Source organism: Mastigoproctus giganteus, chromosome 2, assembly GCF_048544385.1.
Source record: "Mastigoproctus giganteus isolate SK-2022 chromosome 2, ASM4854438v1, whole genome shotgun sequence".
Taxonomy (NCBI): Eukaryota; Metazoa; Arthropoda; class Arachnida; order Uropygi; family Thelyphonidae; genus Mastigoproctus; species Mastigoproctus giganteus.
Genome location: NC_143576.1, coordinates 97,646,636 through 97,669,219, shown reverse-complemented (window position 1 = coordinate 97,669,219; position 22,584 = coordinate 97,646,636). Strand labels below are relative to the sequence as shown.

The 22,584-nt window shown below is 36.6% G+C and overlaps 1 protein-coding gene across 2 annotated transcripts in view; it reads right to left on the bottom strand.

Annotated features, from left to right (window-relative positions):
- raptor (regulatory associated protein of MTOR complex 1) overlaps positions 1–22,584 on the bottom strand; it is a 638,589-nt gene that overhangs the window by 178,817 nt on the left and 437,188 nt on the right. For both annotated transcript variants that reach the window (XM_090389485.1, XM_090389491.1), the window contains exon 22: positions 21,851–21,959. In XM_090389485.1, coding sequence (XP_090245611.1) covers positions 21,851–21,959 — 109 coding nt within the window. The remainder of the gene's footprint in view (positions 1–21,850; positions 21,960–22,584) is intronic.

Here is a 22,584-nt window from a genome sequence, read left to right as displayed (position 1 = left end):
AATAAATCAGAAGAAACTTCTCTGTTCCAGTAGCGGCAGAAAGGCACGTCCGCACAGGAAACTCTCGTCCTCTGTTGTTCTTGTATAGTTGTTTGTTATACTTATCACAGTCATTACATCTAGAACACATCCATACTCTCATTTTTTTGTTTTCCCAGTGCTTCACACGAAAATGTCAACTCTATACACTGCCATATTTTTAATATCTCTTAAATAAGAGCATAACCCCATCCATCCCGCCTGTACTGTCTGTTTTTCTGAACATACTGCACTCCCCACATTAAAATTCTGCATCCTTTATGTCTGAGTAACACCATGTCACCAATATCCCTATGATGTCCACATCTGATGACTTAAGCAGTACTTCAAACTTATCAAATTTATTTACTGTGCTCCAAGGATTGGTGTATTTACAATACACATACCTATTCTTATTCTTAGTTATCCTAACAACACCCATGTATGTGCTTGTTCCAAGAGGACCCCCAAAAGACCATGAAATCTCAAACACTTTGCTTTCCAGGTTGCTACGTGTTCTAAAAAAGCAATGCAAGGAGCATTTACACCTCTGACTGGGCGTTGTTAATCTATCAGTCTGTGTCCCTCCTCCAAGCTAGCAGTTTTCAAACCTATCTAACAGTGCCTCAACAGTATCAACAAATATTCTTGAATCCCTTCTATTTAAGTATATTCTATCCCTGTGAAAAGTCTCTTCTGTTAACGTGCACAAACCACGTCAAGAAAAATTCTACCCAGAGAACCTTGCACAGCCTTTCTAGTGCTGAATTAATTGATAAGACTCTTATCATATACTCTCTCATATCATGTCTAAACAGAATTGCAGACTTTGCAATTTTGGAAGCATTACTCAATTCATGGAATATCTTCTTACAAATTTAATCCCCGATCAACTTTTTTTCAACAATGCTGCCCTATACTGGTCAAGTAATCGTTGAATCTCCCACTCTTCATATTATTATGGATCTCCTGTTTAAAATCAACACTGTTAGCTTTTCCTCCCAAACTGTTTAAGTATGTAAAGATGTTTTGGTCAGTAAACATTACATTTAAACCAGCATTTTTGAATTATTTTCCCCCAGCGGTTAAGTGAAACATTTCAATCTACTGTAAACAAAGACTACATTTTGAAGCTATATTCTTCAGAGATAAATGTTTCTGTTTAGCAACATTCAAAGCAGTTTGAATAAGCCAATCTTTCTCAGCTTAAGTTGTGTAACCTGGATGTTGTAATTGGAGAATAACTATGAAAATTTAGGTAATCATATATAAATTTAAGTAATAGACTTTTGTTAATATGTTACTATTCCTTTGCATTAGAGTTAAATTTAAAAAGTATAAGTTGTGATTATCTTTGTTCTCTGTTCTAAATTTCAAACCTACATGGATATTACTCAACTCATGAAATATCTCCTATTTCGTATCTAGTTTACAAGCAGATAACTATCAACACATATCCCATATACTGAGTTATGCAAAGCCATTAGAAAGAGACTCAGAAAGGACATAAGAAAATTTAACACAAGAAAAGTAGAACAAGCATTAAGGGAAAACAGAGGATTTAAATCAGCAGTCATGAGCAGTAATACAGAAAGACAACTGATACTGAAACTGAAGAATAGCGATGGTGTACTTATGAATAGCAGAGAAGGCATAATTCAAATAGCAGAAGACTACTATAAAGAATTAAACAAGGAGCAAGGGAATGATTCCAGCAGTGGGGAAGATGGATTGCAAATTAGTAACACACACAACATACCTGATATCCTTCCTGATGAGGTAGAACATGGGTTTAGGAAATTAAGAATCAGAAAGCCCCGGGGGAAGATGAAGTTACTGTAGAGTTGTTAAAATTGGGAGGAAGAGCCATGACACAAAAATGCAAGACTCTTCACAAAATACATTAGAAAAGGTGTGGTGCCTAAGGAGTGGAATAATGCAATCATAGTTTTGCTGCATAAGAAAGGAGATAAATCAGAAATTGGAAATTATAGACCAATTAGCTTGTTATCCCACATCTACAAGTTGTTCACAAGGGTCATTACTAACAGATTAGAAAGAATACTTGATGAGAATCAACTGAAAGAGCAAGCTGGCTTTAGGAGAGGATTCTCAACTATCGATCACCTTCACGTAATGTCACAGCTAATGGAGAAGGCAAATGAATATAAAACACCATTATGCCTGGCATTTGTGGAATATGAAAAGGCATTTGACTCCATACAGTATAAGACAATGTTTCAGGCACTGGAAAGACAAGGCATAGATACCCCATATATTATGATTTTGAAGAAAATATATGAGAATGCTACCGCCTTTATTAGACTAGACAAAGACAGTAATATATTTAAAATTGAGAAAGGAGTTCGACAAGAAGACACAATATCTCCGAAGTTGTTTACTGCTGCCCTTGAGGAAGCTTTCAGAACATTAGACTGGTTGCAGAAAGGAGTCAATGTGAATGGAGAGTACCTAAACTATTTACGATTTGCAGATGACATTGTGTGCATAAGCCACGATCCCAAAGAATTAGAAGAAAATCTTAATCAGTTATGCACAGTTAGTAAGGATTTTGGACTAAAGATGAATATGGCTAAAACAAAAGTAATGATGAACAAATATGCCACAGAAAGGGATATAATGACTGAAGGAACAGTAATTGAAAAGGTGGAGTCATATACTTATCTGGGACAAGCCATTAGCTGTAATAATTATAAATGGATGGAAGTCAAAAGAAGAATAAATTTTGGATGGATAGCATTTAGGAAATATAATCACATACTGAGGAGCAATATACCAATTTGTCTGAAGCGTAAAATAATGAACCAATGTATACTCCCCACCATGACTTATGGAAGTGAAACTTGGGCACTCACCAAAAGAATGGAAGAGAAGCTGAGAACTACACAGCGAAGAATGGAACGAATTATATTGGGAATCAGACTGTTAGATAAGAAGAGAAACACATGGATTAGGCAGCAAACTCAAGTAAAGGACATTCTTATCAAAACTAAAGAACTAAAATGGTCTTGGGTAGGACAGCTCGAAGACATGATGACAGATGGACTAAGAAAATAACAGAATGGTACCCAAGAGAAACTAAGAGAAAACCTGAAAGACAGATGAAATTCATGAGTTTGTGGGCAGTAAATGGATGGCCATTGCACAAAACAGAAGGAACTGGAAAGTTACTGGAGAGGCCTTCATCCTGCAGTGGATTGAAAATGGCTGATGATGATGAGCCCATATAATTTTAATAAGGGGAAAGACTACAATGCAAACTCAATATAACACAATGTGTTGGGCAACAACTTTAATATCTGCATTATAAGTGAAGAGCATTACAGCTGTAAAACGTTTACCATTTTTTTTCCAGTTTTTTTAACATAAATACACTTTACTTTTAAATAAATACTTTATTTACTAATGAGTATATAGACTAAAAGACAAAGTATTAAAAATTACATGTTTCCCTTTACATTCTACTAATACACAATGCTGTTATGGACTTACATTTTACACATCTGTTCTGAAATAGTCACACATTTTAGTTTGCCGGAACAGATGACAGAATTTTTTCAGTACATAGTTCTTAATAGTGGTTAGAAGCAATAAATGAAGATGTTTACTATCATCTGACATTCTAAGCACGTCATTACCTCATTAATATTTTCAAGCACATGGTTAATTTCTGCTGCTTTTTCCTTACACAAGTCATCTGCATTATCTTCTGAATCGCTTCCTATGTCACTGGCCTTCTTTTTTTCACAGATGCTGCAATTTCTTTCTCGCTCAGGTAATGCACAATTGGAGCTTCCACATCCACCTCAATCCAAGCATCCAGAATTTTTTGCTCCAAGACTGCCACCAAGTACATTACAAGCAGCCAATGCTTCATCATTATCATTCTATTCTTCCGTTTGGCACAGGTTGAGTCCCTATTTAGATATTGTCTTGCGTTGTTGTCGATCTCTTGAATCTTGCATCATTTGTTGATAACTCTGAAAACCTGTTTTCCTTTAGGCATTGGAGCCATTCTCTTTTGGGTCTTCCTGGTGGACTCATTTCCAATTCTTCCTGTCAGTACTACATTAGGCAGCCTGTGTTGTTTCATCTGGTTCACATGTCCAAACCACTGAAGTTGAATAATAGAGATCTGCTCTATTATTCTGCATTCAAAATTTAGATCTCTCCTTACTTGTTCATTAGTTTTATGTTCTCTCCAATTTTTTATATTGATTTTCCTTAGTTATCCCATTTCAAATAACATTGCTTGGTGTTCAGAAAATGCTACTAATTCAAGGTTATTATTATTGATCTCACCTTTTCCAATGCATTTTCCCAGCAGCTTTCAATTGCTGTTTAGCTTACTTTCTCCCAAGCAAATCTAATATTGTATTCAACACCTTTCAGTGTTAACATTTTTGAGATTCTAGAACTTGAATTTCTGAGTTCACAACACTGGCAACTAACTGACCCCAACAGTAAGCTTTGAAGGTTCGAATAATGCCCTTATCCATAGGCTGAATTAGTGCAGTTGTTGTGTTCCTTGGCAGAAATGCAGTGCTGATCGTGCCACCTTTTGAGCACTGATTCAACAAGTAACAAAGCATTTTCAAGTTTTTTGGAAAGCAAGCAGCATCTCATTAATTGTATAAACTCACTTTCAAAAATATCCATCATCCAAGCGTTAGAGCTACTTTTATAAATCACAAGGTAGAGATTTCGTGTTGACGTGCTTAAAACACCAGGGACTTTGACTTTTTACCACAGCACAATGGATTCAGCTTGTAATTCGCAGAATTATTTGTGACCAGTAACACAGTAAGTAACAGTAACAGAAGATATATCGTGAATGATGTTACTGTCCTGAACAAGGTAAATATTGGAAGTGATCACAGAATAGTAAGATGCACACTTGATATAGATGTAAGAAAAGAAAGGAAAAAAATGGACTCGAGTAAATAAAACAAAGATCTTTGAGATAACAGAAGAGGAGAAAAAGCAGTATGTACTGGAACATAAGAATAAGTTTGAGCTTCTGCAGACTGCTCAGGACCAAGGTATCAACGAGGAATATTACAACTTTCTGAAAGTTATAAAGCCCAAGAAACCTATAGGTAAAAAGAAATCCAAAGAAGAAAAAAATGAGTCAAGAAACACGTCATGATGAACTAAAGACTTAACACAAGAAAAGTAGAACAAGCATTAAGGGAAAACAAAGGATTTAATTCACCATCCATGAGCAGTAATACAGAAAGACAAATGATACTGAAACTGAAATATAAAGATGGTTTACTTATAAATAGCAGAGAAGGCATAATTCAAATAGCAGAAGACTACTATAAACTCGCTTCTTCACACAAGGAGAGAGTGAATGATGCCAACGGTGGGGATGACGGATCACAAATTAGTAACACATACAACAAAGTTTGAATAGCATAAAGCTCAATGAACAATCTAAGTAATAACTATCTAAGTAACACATACAACATACCTGATATCCTTCCTGATGAGGTAGAACATGTGTTGAAGAAAATTAAGAATCAGAAAGCCCCGGGGGAAGATGAAGTTACTGTAGAATTGTTAAAATTGAGAGGAAGAGACATGACACAAAAATTAGCAAGACTCTTCACAAAATACATTAGAAAATGTGTGATGCCTAAGGAATGGAATAATGCAATAATAGTTTTGCTACATAAGAAAGGAGATAAATCAGAAATTGGAAATTACAGACCAATTAGCTTGTTATCCCACATTTACAAGTTGTTCACAAGGGTCATTACTAACAGATTAGAAAGAATACTTGATGAGAATCAACTGAAAGAGCAAGCTGGCTTTAGGACAGGATTCTCAACTATGGATCACCTTCACGTAATGTCACAGCTAATGGAGAAAGCAAATGAATATAAAACACTATTATGCCAGGCATTTGTGGATTATGAAAAGGCATTTGACTCCATACAGCATAAGGCAATGTTTCGGGCACTGGAAAGACAAGGCATAGATACCCCATATATTATGATTTTGAAGAAAATACAAAGACAGTAATTAATTTAAAATTGAGAAAGGAGTTTGACAAGGGGAGACAATATCTCCGAAGTTGTTTACTGCTGCCCTTGAGGAAGCTTTCAGAAGATTAGACTGGTCGCAGAAAGGAGTCAATGTGAATGGAGAGTACCTAAACCATTTGTGATTTGCAGATAACATTGTGGTCATAAGCCATGATCCAAAAGAATTAGAGGAAAATCTTAATCAGTTATGCACAGTTAGTAAGGATTTTGGACTAAAGATGAATATGGCTAAAACAAAAGTAATGATGAACAAATATGCCACAGAAAGGGATATAATGACTGAAGGAACAGTAATTGAAAAGGTGGGGTCATATACTTATCTGGGACAAGGCATTAGCTGTAATAATGATAAATGGATAGAAGTCAAAAGAAGAATAAATTTTGGATGGATAGCATTCAGGAAATATAGACACATACTGAAGAGCAATATACCAATTTGTCTGAAACATAAAATAATGAACCAATGTATACTCCCACCATGACTTAAGGAAGTGAAACTTGGGCACTCACCAAAAGAATGGAAGAGAAGCTAAGAAATACACAGCGAAAAATGGAATGAATTATATTGGGAATCAGACTGTTAGATAAGAAGAGAAACACACGGATTAGGCAGCAAACTCAAGTAAAGGATATTCTTATCAAAACTAAAGAACTAAAATGGTCTTGGGCAGAACACATAGCTTGAAGAAATGATGACAGATGGATTAAGAAAATAACAGAATGGTACGTACCAAAGAGGAGCTAAGAGAAAACCTGGAAGACAACAACTGAAATGATGAAAGTCATGAGTTTGTGGGTAGTAAATGGATGGCCATTGCACAAAACAGAAGGAACTGGAAAGTTGTTGGAGAGGCCTTCATCCTGCATTGGATTGAAAATGGCTGATGATGATGAACACAGTAATTTTCCCATTTATTTTTTATGCCTGCTTTGTTGGGTGCATTTTTAATATCCAGTGACTTTTCAGAGAGAAGTTTATAGTACTGTGCTGTTTCGTCACAGTTGTACAACTGTTCATCTGTGAATTTACCATCTCGAATCACATCACGCAAAAGTTCAAGAAATGCTTCTGCTGCTGTAATATCAACAAATGGAGATTTGCCTAAAAGACTAATCTGGTATATCCCACAATAAGCCTTCCATCTCCAAAGCTACCATTTCAGAAGTTTTAAATGCATCATCATCTTCAGCAAGTAGTTGTGCTTTCAAAATTAACTCACACTGGTATTCCTTCACTATGCTTCTATAGAAACAACCTGTATAAACTGGTCCACATCACTGTTTTCACAAATTCTAGTTTTCTTTCTTTAGAGGCCTACTTCATCGTCTACAGAGTCTACAAATGAACACAATTTTTCTTCCTCTTTAATCCAACCATGGGTCATTCCTTCTGGAATTCCACACTTGCAAAATATACTGCATTTTGTTTTGCCAAAATATACTGTTTTGTTTTAACACTCTTAATTCTTTTTTGATAATCTAACTTTTCTTCAATGGTATAATATTTATTTTTTGGTGGGCATACTTCAGTCCTACTGATTTACTAATTTTGTTGTGTATTTATTTCTGATGCCCTAAAATTTACCATGTTTTCAGAAAAATAAATCAAAACCAATCTGTCCAACCTACCAGAGTGAGTTCACATGTTTTCTTTATAAATCATTTCTCACTTCATGCATATTTTTATCTAGTTCAGCCTTGAGCAGTTTTTGCTATCCTAAGTGTAAAGTTCTAGTCAAAGAAAGGATGTCAAGTGCTGATGTTTGCAAAATTTTATTTTGTAACACACATGACTAACAGTAGCTGTATCCCCCCCCAGGTAGCTATTTGTAATTAAGTACTCCATTGATATACTCAGTGCTCTTTTTGTAAAAAAATAGGTGCCAGTACTCATTCTTTGCTATCAGGAAAAATTAAAAATTAAAAGGAAATGAAAAGTACTCTAAAATTTTTTTTTTTCCTGATAGTTACTTTCGTAGTAATGTTTTTGGAATAAGACCAACAAATTTAGTATATTAACACAGTTTATTAAGTATAAATTTATTATTCAAGTATATATATAAAAATAAGTAAATAAATCGGTCAACTACTGAGTGTGCCGGGCACTCAGGATGACACGAATTGTCGTTAGTGTAGTATCTCAAATAGAGAGCTTATGGTAACTGAAAAAAGTTTCTAGTACCCCGGTTGGCCTAAAACTTAGGAAATAATGAAAACGTTGTCTATTTGAGTCTTTCCAGTTGTTGTGAATACCAAGAGTGGGAGAAGCGACTCAGACTTCTTCCTGCAGAAGCGATTAAAGTCTTGGGGGAGAAGCGACTGGCAGGTGAGGGCCCTGCAAGACTCCGCGCAGGTGCCACCCCACCACCACCTCCTCAACACTGGCTCTCTGAGTACCTCCTTGCCGGAACAACCCCAGCTTTGAAAATTTTTTAAAAACACTTCTTGTCGCAAAATTTATAAATGACCTTTATAGAATTATTAACTAACTATTTAGCAAGCTTTTTGTCCCTAAAAGGAGAATTACTTAGTAAAAAGAAGCACGCTATTGAAGTTCAATAAATTGAAGTGCAACAAAAAAAAGATTTTGAATTAATTTTAATACAAAAATAAATGATAAATTTCATTCTGAATAGTTTTCCCTTGATAAGCATCGAATAACGCATAGTTAATGTGATTTTTAAATTTTTAGCTCCATTAGCGACGGAAGTAGAGGGGCGACACGAAAATTACATTTTCCTGTCTGACGCCGCCATTTTTAATTTTAAAAATATTTTAAACATACTTGTTGAGCTCTTTCCAACGGTGTAGCTATAGGTTGTCGACATTTTTATCCCGCCACATTTTAACCACCCTCCATTTCTCAGACAAATTTTTGTCAACAATGATCAATATGGTGTTATGTTGGCCCACTTGATGTACAAACCCATGCAAAATTTCTAGTCAATAGGTTGAGTGATTCCAGAAATACAATGCTGCGACAGACAGATGTACAGGCACACAACCGAGTGACATTTTTAGGGTCCTTCGTTAAACTATAGCCTCTAAAAATAAGTAAAAATAATTTTATAATAAAGTTTTTGTAGAATATTCCAAATTTTTATTAAGTTCTCATCCGACAACACCCTATGTCGACTTCTTTTCTTCCTCTTTGTGTGTCTCTTGCTTAATGACTTTTCTGAAGCAGCCACGAATCGACATATTTTGCTGGATCTAAGAGGATCAGCGGTGGGCCTACACTTTTAAGAAACAGTAGTGAAGAAAGTATTTTTGTCATTAATGAAGCTCTGGTTGGGCTGACAATGAGATTCATATGTGAAAATCCTCGTTCACATTCACTCGATGAAATTGGTATCATACTCAGAGCGTCCATCAAATTCTTCAATTCTTCCGAAACCATTTTTCAATTAGGTACCCCAGAAATCCACGAATTGCATTTAACTGTAACCTAATTGACAATTTTCTAACTTCATTTTCACCAAATGCCAACAATTCATGTTTAGAAGGTTTAATACCTTCGTTGTCCACGTTTTCCTTCTCTCTCTCTCTCTCTCTCTCTCTCGTCATCGGTATTGTCACTAGTTCTTAAATTTGAATTTTTTCTTTTCTTTTTTGAAACTGTCTGAAATGTCACTGTCATTCTGATATTCAGGTACTGTGCCATTTACGGGACAATGTGGATAATGCATTTCCACGAAACAACAGATGATTATTTGTCAGGGTAAAAGAAATTACTCCCTCCTAATTCTCGAACGGGGCGCTTACAGTTGATTCACGAAGGTGTCCAACCTACGGTCCGCGAGGAAAGTGAACTAACACAGCATTTTAAATTTTGTTAATTATGAAAAAAATTCTAATTAAATGTTTTGTTCAGTAAATGTAATTGTGTATTGTACTTAATAAAATTTTCGAATACTTTCAATTTTACTTTTACAAGCAAAAAGATATGGAAAATGTAACACACTAAAGAAATCTAACTTTGAATTTTTTTGAATATGGCACCTGTACGGGAAAAGGTTGGACATCACTGCAGTAGAAAGTGGGCCAGAGCCCATTGGGAATACATCTTGATCTGCTCACTGTTGACCAGCGCGACTTGTAGCTATCCAACCACCTGTCCGACGTATGGAGGTACGCCAGACAGGTGGTCGGATAGGTTTTACCAGGTTCCACTAAATTATAGAATGGTAATCCCTTTAGCTCTTTTAATTCGCTCAACAGCACTAATTGCCTAAATTGCCTGAAGGCCAGAAATGTGAACAGTGCATACCAAGTTAATTCTCTCTTAATCCGTTCGCTATATGAAAATTTTCTCGCTCAAAGGAAACTATTTTAAATGTAACTTCCAAAGGGAATTCAAAATAATTAAACAGAGGTACGACTGAGCAATTTAGAATTATAAAAATGGTTATACAGTTTTATACAGAAAATATCTTAACAATAGACAGTGAAAAATGTAAATTTAGTTAAATAATTTTAAGCTTTTTGAATAGTAGATAAACAGGTAAAAAAAATTTACGAAATATTACAAATTTCAAAGTGCACTGCATCCAAATGTCACACGTCACTGTTAATAAAGGTGCCAGTACACCGTACCATTGCGTACCGTCACAAAAAAAGCACTGGATATACTCATTTCTTGATACAAGAAAGCAAGCTTATATAGTATCAAACAAAAAAAAAAAAAAAAAACTCTTCTAATTTCACCCATCCACTCGCTTCAAATATTTCTCTAGTTCTGCCTTGAATCTATTTAAGCTATCAACTTTCTAGAACGACAGATGAAAGTTTGTTCCAGCAATCAACCCCACATTGGCTAAAGGCAAACTTCCACACATCAATCCTACAACTTTCCTCAAATTGAATGTATGCCCTCTCAGGCAATAATTCTGAGCAAGAGGAAGAATCCCATCAGCATTGAGAATGCTCAAACCATTCATGGCTTTATACACCTCAATCAGATCACCCCGCAGGTGTCTAGTCTCCAGACACTGTAATTTTCAAAACTTAAGCCTTTCTTCGTAAGAGCAACCCTTTGTTCCATTCACAAATATTGTTGTTCTTCTCAGCACTCGCTCCAGCAGTTCTACATCCTTCCTAAAATGAGGTCCCCAGACCTGTATGCAGTACTCAAGGTGTGGCCTGACAATTTCTTTATACAAGGGGATAATCACTTCCTTATCCCTGCTAGAAAAATTCCTGTATATCATTGAAAAGACACTATGAGCTACTCTTGCAGTCCGTCTGCAATGCTCAGAAAACTTCATATCTGCCTGCACAATTACCCCAGTTCCTTTTCATTCTCTACCACTGTCAGTGTAGTACCACACAGTTGATACATTACTCTGAGGTTATCGCTTCCCATAAAAAAAAGTAAAGTAAAGTGCAGCCATTATCAACCCACTGCAGGGTGGAAGCCACCTCAACAATTCATGCTGAGGGAAATGGACCATAATCTGCCACGCTGGTCCAGTGCGAGTTGGCAGAGCGACGGTATTCAGCAGTCAGGGGCTTGAAGCCCGGTCTACTCAAAGAGCGTGTGCTACTGCATTCCCACTTCTGCCCCCTCGGCTACAGAGGCCGGCGGGTTCCATATGCAGTACTTTACATTTGTCAATGTTAAACTTCAGCTGCCATCTCTCATCCGATCTGCTCAACTTTTCTAGATCCTATCGCAGCAGCGTAATGTCATTAGTGTAATTAAAAGCCCTGCCTACCTTCGTATCATCTGCAAACCTGTACATTAAGCCTGATATACCATTATCAATATCATTAATAAATACAGAAAACAATGGACCCAACACTGAACGCTGAGGGACTCCACTAATAACATTAGTCCACGAAGAGCACTATCCATCAATTACCACTCACTGTCTTCTCCCACTCAACCATCCCTTTATCCATAGCAGAAATTTGCCCCAATTTGTGCAGCAGTCTTCCTTGTGGAACAGTATCAAAAGCCTTTCTAAGATCCAAATATATATTATCAGAGTTATTCCCTGCATCCAGTTATTTTGTGACCACATCACTGTATCCAATCAAAGTGGTCAGACAAGACTTCCCCTTAACAAAACCATGCTGTGTCCGAGATTTAACTGAAGTCTTGTCTAGATGATCCAGCAGTGCTTCTTTAACCAGTGCCTGCATTAATTTCCCTGGAACAGAAGTTAAACTAACAGGTCTGTAATTATTTGTGTCGTCCCTTTGATCCTCCTTTGTGAATTAGGGTCACATTTGCACATCTCCAGTCCATTGGTACCTCCCCTGAGTCCAAGGAAGCTCTCATAATTATGGATAATGATTTGCTTACTTCCTTTGCAGCCTCCTTTAATATAACTGGATAGATCCCATCCACCCCAGGTGCCTTTCTTATGTTTATTTTCAACAATTTTTCCTCCACTTTGCTCTCAGTTATTATAAAATCATCTAGCTCATTGCCAGCATTTAATTCACCTCTGGCATTCCTCTCCCTGAATAACTCATTTAGTTTGTTAGCTACCTGAGCAGTATCATCAACAGTTGAACCATCGATATCTAGTGGACAAATCTGATTCATCCCCTTCCTTCTAGAGTTTACATAAGTAAAGAACTCTTTGCTGTTTTTCTTTGCATCCTTTGCCAAAGATTTCTCGTAATCTGCCTTTGTCTGCCTAACCTCCTTTGTGATTTCATTTCAGACCAGCTTATATCTATCTTAGGCTTCCGTGTCACCCATTAATTTATATGTATCTCACGCATTTTTCTTCTCTGCCACATGTCTCATTAGTTCATCTGACATCCATTTAGGCCTAAACCTTGAACAATATTTCTTAGTTGGTATGAAAAGCCTAGTAGCTTCCAAGATTAATTCTATGAATGCATTTTGAATTTGAATTTGCTCTTGGTAACATCATCAGTTGGTCCCATCATATAGAATTTAAATACTGTCTCAGATCTCCAGAGTCGCTTTTCCAAAAGCAAAAACCCTTCCCTTTACCCCTAATGGTAGTTACCGCTTTGAGTAAATCCCACTTCAGCACACTGTGATCACTGCCACCCAGTGGTTCCTTTATCTGCAGATTCTTAATGCATGAAGAATCACTACTGATAATTAGATCAAGAGTATTACTACCTCTAGTTGCCTCCCAAACATGCTGCTGTAGGGAAGAAACTGAGTGTCTATAGTAATTAGTCTCTGATGATTCCTGTTGTTTTCAAAAATTACTCTGCAACTGAATATTGAATACATTGAAGTGAATATGCAGCCAATTTTTTGCTAATTTCCTCACTTGAAAATAAGGTAGTCGGATGTCCAGTACATAAGAGTTATAAAATAATAATTTTTCCAGTTCCCAATATGAAATTGCTAGTTCTTTGAACACACTACTTTTTTATACATATATATAATTCATTATGTGAACGATAGCAAAAGCTTTCCTGAAAGTCAAACATATCATAACAAAAATTACTTTTTCATCCAGTTCCTTTGTGATGCATCAGAATATCCAATCAAATTGGTCAGACAAGATTTCTCCTTAACAAACCCAAACTGACTAAAGTATGACTGCACTCCTACCTAGGTGGTCCTGCATTACTTCTTTAACCAGTGACTCCATTATTTTCCCTGGAACAGAAATTAAGCTATCATGTCTGCAATTACTCAAGTCACCCTTTGATTCCCCTTTGTGAATTGAGGATACCATTTGCATGTCTGCAGGGACTTCTGCTGGATCCAAGGATGCTTCATAATTGTGTTGAAGGTTTTGTTTAACTTCTTTGCTGTGTCCCTTAATATAATTGGATAGATCCAAAAAACACTCCATGTGCCTTTCTTATGTTCAACTTCAACAATTTCTCTTCCACTTTCAACTCAGTTATTACAAAATCACTTAGCTCCCTATTAGAGTTTAACAAACTACTGGCATCCACTTCCATAAAGAATTCTTCATGTGTGAATGTGATGGAAAATACTTATTCAGTTTGTCAGCAACCTGAGCTGAGCAGGATAGTGAACTATTGAAATATCAATATCAAGTGGAGCAATGTGATTCATCCTCTTCCTTCTAGTGTTTAAGTAAAGTCTTTGCTGTTTTTTGCTGCTTTGTAACACCCTTGGTGGTAGTTACAATTTTAAGTAAATACTACATTGATACACTATGAACACGGCTACCTACTGGTTCTTTCATTTGCAGATTATTAATGCATAAAGAATCAGTGCTGATAATCATATCAAGAGTATTGCTTTCTCTCTCTTGTTGCCTCTGTAACATGCTGCTGTAGAAAACAGTCATCCAATAAATCCACAACTGTCATGCTAGTGTGAGTAACCAACCCACAAGTTCAACTCAATATCTGTAAAATTAAAATCCCCAATTATAAGACATTCTGATTTACTGGCACACTCCATTTGTTGTATATTTTTTTGTTATACTCATCACAGTCATTAGGCCTTAACACATTCCTACTCTCATTTTTATCTTCCCAGTGCTTATGTAACACCAAAATGACTCAAAATTGCACTGGCCAACCATATCAACTGGATGCATTGCCTTAGATTTTATGTGCTTCTTAACTAAGAGCATAATCTCATAATATTCGAATGCCATGTATCTTATATCTGAGTGACACTACATCTCTGATATCCCCACAATGTCTGCATTTCATGACTTGACCAACCCTCCAAATTCATAAAATTTATTTACTATGCTCCTAGCATTGGTATATATGCAAGTACACACGTATTTGTTCTTACTCTTAATTATCCTAACACAAACCATGTATTTACTTGTTCCATAATGAATCACAATAGGCTTTGAAATCCGCAATACCTTCCTTTCCAGCTGCTGCGTGCTCCAATAGAGGCAGTGCAAGAATCACCTGCATCTCTGCCTGTGGCCAATGCTAATCTATTAGTCTTGTATCCCACCAATCTAGCAGTTTTTTGACCCACCTATCAGCAAATATTCTTGCACCCTTTCTATTTAAGTGTAAACCATCGCTGCAGAAGCAGTCTCTCCTGTTAACAAGCACAGACTACACCAGTGATGGGCAAACTATGGCCCGCGGGCCAGATGTGGGTGCCTCCGTAGCCTGGTGGGAAGGAGCAGCAGTGCGTGGCACACACTTCTCGATTAGACCGGGGTTCGAGCCTATCACCACCAAATACAGAGGATACGGAAAGGTCAGGGAATGACCACGGCATATCCCGGAGTAATATGGCCTTAGTTGCTATTGCTCCCAAATAACAAAAACAAAACAAACAAAGCTAGATGCGGCCCGCCTAGAGGTTCTATCCGGCCCGCCACAGATTTTAAAACAATAGTATAGAAATTTTCAATTTCAATGTTTAAAAAAAATTCATTTAAAGGCATGTTCCATTTTTTGCTTATGCGAAAATTTACATAGAAATTTGAATATTTTTTGCATATGCAAAATATAGTTGTGATAATTTATATAGAAATTGATTTAAAAACTTTTGCATGTGCAAAAAATGGAACCCACCCTAATAAATATGTATAAAATTATTAAAATATACTTATTTGCTTTTATATTTAAATTTAAAAAAAAATAGAAACAAGATTTTGAAAGAAGAATTTGGATATACCGCTTACGTGTTTATATTAACGACAACAGAGGCGCTAATATTTGTTCGCATGACCACATCAAATAACATTAGTCGGTTTGGGAATGTGCCCAAAGCGGGAACCTACCGTTGAATGGAAAGATGGCGGACAGGCCGACACATTCCAACTTCATAAATGTTGAATGTTAGTGTCATGATGGTGAAATTATTAAAAATAGTATTGTTGTTGGTGCTTGTGAGTTTTATTGTGGATATTAGTAAAATATTTCAACCCCAAAATGTCTACTAAAAAACGTAAAATTGATTCAGAGTGCACTGTTTTCAAAGATGAATGAACCTGGAAGTACTTTTTCACAGTTGTAAAGGATAAACCACTGTGTCTCATCTGCAATGAAACTGTAACAGTCTTCAAAGAATACAATATTTCCGCCACTTCACTTCTAAGCATAAAAATTCCAATTATGAAGCAATGTCAGAATATGAAAGGAAACGAAAAGTAGAAGATCTTTGCAAAAAATTATCAAGTTATCAAAATTTTTTTAAGAAAAATAATAGTTCTCAGAAAGCAGCTACACATGCAGGTTATATGTAGCATACAATATTGCTAAAAGTAATAAAGCTCTCTCTCTGATGGGGAGTTTGTTAAACACTGTATGCTCCAAGTTTGTGATGTTTTATGTCCTGACAAGAAAAAAGATTTTGAAACTGTAAGCTTATCCCTAAAAACTGTGACTTCTAGAGTTGAAGCCATAAATAAAAATCTGACATCACAGTTGAAGTCAAGGATTGGTCAATTTAAATTCTGCTCCATTACTATGGATGAAAGCATTGATATAAATGATACTGCTCAGCTAGTGTTATTTATAAGAGGTGTTGATGAAAACTTTTCTATTACTGAGGAATTGGCATGCATGCAGTCATTAAATGGAACAACAGGGTCTGATATTTTTCATGAATTTCAGGAAGGGCTATCAACATTGAAAATACCCGTAACAAACACATGTAATATTATGACCGATGGAGCACAAAGTATGACATGTAAAAATTCTGGATTTGTTGAGATCTTTAATCAAAAATACCCCAGGAATAATGTTGTCTTTCTACACTGCGTTGTACATCAAGATGCCCTGTGTAAATCTGCCTTGAATATGAAACCCGTGCTTGATGTAATCGTGAAGCTTTTAAATACTATTCGATCTCATGGGTTTACTCACAGACAATTGAGATTTTCTTGAGCCCATGCAATCTGAATACTCTGATGTGCTGTATTATACAAAAGTTAGGTGGCCGAGTGCAGGACGCGTCTTTGAGTGAGTTTGGCAGCTGAAAGACGAGATAGTGTCATTCTTCCATGAGAAACAGTGGTCTGTGGAGCGTGAAATATTGGAAGATACAGCATGGCTTTCGGACTTTGCATTTTTCACAGATTATCTCTGTCACACGAACAATTTGAATGTCAAAATGCAAGGAAAATATCAATTTATCGACGATATCTGAGGCCATCTCAGAGGTTTTAAACTACAACTTGTACTGTTTGCTAATCAGATAGCTAAGAACGACTTGTCTCACTTCCCGAGATTAAATTCAATAGCCCACTAAATAAAGACAAGCTTAAGAGTTACGAAGATGGCCTGAGAAAACTTCATCTTGAATTTGAATGAAGATTTCAAAACTTCAGTGCCATTGAAACAGACTTGGATATTTTCAGCATGCCTTTTAATGTGGACTGTGAAGTAGTGAGACCGGACTTGCAGCTTGAATTAATTGAATTGCAATCTAACAATCACCTCAAAATTAGAGTTCTACAAGTCTTTGTCGAAATCAAGTTTCCGAAATCTGATATCTCACATCCAGAAAGTTAGTGCTATGTTTGCTTCATCCTATATATGTGAACAGGTGTTTTCTACAATGAAACTTCAAAAGAGTTGTATTAGAAACAGACTGACAGATAAGCATTTAAACTTCACTTCTCAGAATCAGTACATCCCAGTTCGAACCAGATTATGAGGAACTTTTAGAAATGCAGTCACAACTTCATTCATCGCATTTGTATTAAAGAATTTTTAAAATAACTATTTTTTTAAGTCTTTATTGCGTTTTATAATAAATTATATTGGCCCGCCAAAATTTTTTTTTTTTTTTTTTTTTTTTTGGCCCACTCCTAAAAAAGTTTGCCCATCACTGGACTACACCAAGAAAAATTCCACCCCATGTGCCTTGGACATTCTCTCTATTGAATTGATTGACAAAACTCAATATGTACTCCCTCCTATAGCGTCTGGGCAGAATTGCAAACTTCAATTTTAACTCTTACTCACTACTTTTTCTCAACATTGCCCTGTACTTGTTAAGTAAGTCAGCAGATCTCTTATTCTTAATGTCATTAATGCCAATTTGTACAAAACTTTTATGCCCTTAAAAGATGATATCTGCTTTCCAAAGTCATGTACTTTTCCCCCTGACAGATATACTTGGTCCTATTCCACCTATCCTTCTTGTACAATATATTTCCCTGTTTTGCTGAGAAAAGAGTCACCGATAATAACTATCTCCTGTGAGACCAGTGCATTCTGCTTTGGGGGTTGTCGTCTGATGCACAATTGTGGTGCCCACCTCAATGGCACAATCTGCCATTGAGGTGGGCGGCTGAGAGCTTGATATGTTCTCCAACTCTCTTAGCTTCCATAAATGCTGAGCTGATGCCTAATTTTTTTCACAGTCTCTGCGTGCGCACGCACACACACACCCTCACCCACCCACCCCTTGGCTGTATTATGTCCTGTTTCAGAAAGTTCTGTAAACATTGCACAAGCAGCACATTTTGTTAGGATGTGATTCCTAGTCTGCCCTGAGCCACAGCATTCCAGCTACTTTGAGCCCGTTTCTCTGCAGCTTTAGTCTGGGACATGATTTTGATTTAAATTCAATTTCATTTTACAATACCTAAACCAAGCTAATATATATGCTTAAATGCAATAATAACTCTACTTTATCCACCAGTTATGCAGTAATAATGCTTATTATTCTATCACGTTTGCGTTATATATATTATGTTTTACTATTACATTTGTAAAATTATAAGTTAATTATAATAGATAATAAAATTATCTAAATTACACCAACCTACATGATTTGAACATTCGAGATACCTATTTACCACAATTAAAACTAGAACTCCCTTACCAAAAACCCCAGTATAAGTTATGAGATGTGATATTCGCACCAAATCACTGATACAAAGACTCAATGTATATCAAGGCATAACTTACAAAATCTTTGCTAAATTTAAAAACTAATCTAATGAATGTGACTAGGACTACAAAGCTATTTATCAAATACTATTTAATATGTTAATTAGGTCAATAAAATGTCAAATTTTTCAGAAAACTTATCCATTCCCAAGAGCTCAAAATTATTGGTACAAACGTTTAGGGGAGGTAGATAACATCTAAAGGAATGTGAATCGCATAGGAATCCATAACCGGACACGTCACGGGAAAGTAGTAGCAGAGGCACAAGAAGCAGAAATGACACAAGACAGTAATTAGTGGCAAACATTTATTTGACATAATATTAACAATGGAGTATGAGATGGATGCATTTCATGATGTTAAAAAAGATTCTCGAAGGTTCCATCATGAGACACGATGCATGTGTGACACCGATGCAGCATGGATTGGCGGACATGGTCGAACACACCTGGAGTTCTTTGACAGTAGCAGCAGTGCAGACGAGTCTCGCCATGAAATCAATTTCCATCTCCACAGGCGATTCATACACGACAGATTTGAAGCCCCCCCCCCAGAAAGAAATCAAGGCTCGATAAATCAGGTGAGCATGGGGACCAGGCAACGGGTCCACCCCAGCCAATCCATCGACGCCCAAAACGCCTGTTCAAATGGTCACAAACACGCCTTCCATAATGGGCAGGTGCCCCGTCATGTTTAAACGAAATGTTGTGTCTCACATTTGCTGGAACATAGTCAAGTAACTCTAGTAGAACTTGTTCGAAAAAGATCCGATATTTAGCGGAGTTCATGCGGGATGGTAACAGGTATGGGCCAACTAAGCAGTCACCGACCATACCTGCCCACGCATTTATTGCGAAGCGATGTTGTACCGCATGGGGGCAAACACCGTGTGGGTTGTCGTGAGCCCACACATGAGCATTGTGCTGATTGAATAAGCCTCATCCGTGAACAAAACATAGGCTGGAAAATTCAAGTCTTGAACACTTTCTTGGAGAAACCACTGCGCAAAAGCCACACGTGCAGGATGATCTTGGGGGAGCAGTAACTGAACCCTTTGGAGATAAAAGGGGTGTAAGGAATCGTGGTGCCAGACACGCTGTACACTGCAATGAGACACTTCTAAGGTGGAGGCAACGGCACGTGTGCTGGTAGCAGGATTATTCAACACACTTTTTTCCATGGCGGGAGTTCGTGTCGAACGTGGTCTGCCCGCACTATTCCTGTTACCTCTAAATGACCCATAATTGCACAAATTTTGATGCACACATGGAAACAAATGGTGGTCCGGTACATGTCTGTCTGGGAAGCGTTCTCCATAAATTCATTGAGCGGCTAGTCCATTGCCCTCTGCTAATCCATGCACTAGGTGCATGTCTGCCAGATCACAGTTCGTATATCGATGCATGCGGTTAGTGCAGCGACTACTGCTCGAATGAGTAAACCAGAACTGATGGACAGCGCCATGTACCGACTTACGGTGACATTTCCGGTTATGGGTTCCTATGCGATTCACATTCCTTTAGATGTTACCTACCTCCCCTAAACGTTTGTACCAATATTTCTGAGACACCCTGTATATTTAAACTTCAGTAAAGTTTTTGATATAGTCTGCATTAGAAATTATTACACAGACTGAAGCAAACTGGGAATACCAGGAAGATCCTTAGCTGAGTCAGGGAATTGGGTGAAGGACAGGAGTCATATCACAGTCATAAATGTGTAGGCAGTCTTTAGGGTGAACTAGCAGCAAAAGCAGAGTCTGTAAGGAACTAGTGCTTGGATTGCTCTTGTTTCTAATCATTAATCTTTTTCAGAGTATACAGAGTTTATAAACAGGAACTCCTATTATAATGCTCCTACCTATGGTGCTCTTCCAAATTTTTAATGTTTTTCTTCCAGCCCAATGGTTGGTCTTAAGGAATATCATGCATTCCTTGTCTATAGCACTCCCGTTTAAAATACTTTTCAGCTTATACCACTTTTTTATGGCCCCAAGAAGGAATAAACCTAGATATAACCCCCCCTCCTCTCTTTCTCTCAATTTTTGGTTTTGGTAAAGGAATGCCACACAATTCCTAGTACAGTTTGTATACTTCATAGAACTTTTTCTCAGTGCAGGTGACATTTGTTTATTTTATTTAAACTGATACCCTTTTCAAGTAAAGAATAAGATATATTTATTCCTGTATACATGAAGGTAGTGGCATGCACTTAGATTATCATATCAGGTGTAGCCTCCCGAACATGAATATTCTACAGGTTACACCTAGAAAACAGGCATGACTTCCAGAACGGGTTCAAAAAACAGCAGCCACAATGGCGAGGAACGCTAACTGTTGCCTCCATGAGGAAGAGTTTATAGGTCACAAGCTGAAAAACTTAGAAACTAGATATTTTTGAAGTCTGATTAAGACACATAAAGCTATGATGGGAATTATAAAATGGATGAGGTATGTTCTTACTGGTAAGAGATAAAAATTAGGGACAGGGGAATACAAATATAAATTCTAGGGAGTAAAGGGGGGGGCTATATCATATGAAGTTTGCTTTTGGGAAGCATATTATATACTGATGGAATAAATCACTTCTTCTGTGGGGGGGGAGGAGATTTGGTAAAGTTAATGGCAAATATGGTCACATTTTAGCAATGGGAAAAATACAATGAGGAATTATCTGTTTGTTTATTTATTTATTTATTTTTGGCCACGATGAAATGACATACTATACAAAAGTTAAAGTGAGGAGTTGCTGTATTTTGAAGTTTAACATACTAGGTACGAAAACACCTTTGGGGGGGGGGGGAACTTTGATAAAGTGGAAAATATTAGTCACAAAGAGCACAATAACTATGGTTTTTAGCACTACTTCCATGGTACTCTGTATATAACTTCCTAAATCCACATATACTATGGAAAATTCAAGTTGCATGACATTCAAAAATATACCTGCTCTTTTTTGTTCTTCTAGCAGCCCTTTCTTAATCTGTGCATTTCTCATGAACCTCCATTCTCGTTCCAAATAGAGCGTACTTTCAGGGTCACTTTCTTCTACAGTCTGCAAATAAACAAACAATACAAAGATACCACTTATTTAGGTGTGCATGTGTGTGTGTGTGTAGAAACACCCACATACTAATATACAAGTGTCAAAAAATAAGTGAACATAAAATAAGTGAAATAAGTTGATCAAAAACTTTAAAATGAAAAAAAAAAAAAAAAATAATAATAAATAAAAAAAAAAAAAAAAAAAATATATATACATACTGAATATATGAATCAGGACTAAAAGTTCTTTGAATTCTGTTTTTTTTTTTTTTTTTTTTTTTTAATGTCATAGCCACTTAAACAATTCTCTCTCTCTAGGGAAGAATTATTTCAGGTTGTAGGGACAGATGTGCAAAAGTTTGCCTTCAGCCAGTGGGTAGTTGATTCTTTCATCTGCTATTGTAGATATAGAGTGGGTTGGTTGTCTGAAATAATTCTATGAAAAACTAGACAAATGATTAGAGGGATTGACAGGTGATGGCAGAATTGTTTTTCCCTCTGCTGATCCTATAAGCATGATTTCTTACATCGTTTACCACAATTAATACTAATAATAAAAAACAGTTTTTGCCACATATTTTGGAATTTTTAGTTCTGAATTCCCAAGATTAAATCAGTGTTCACATTGCGTCTGC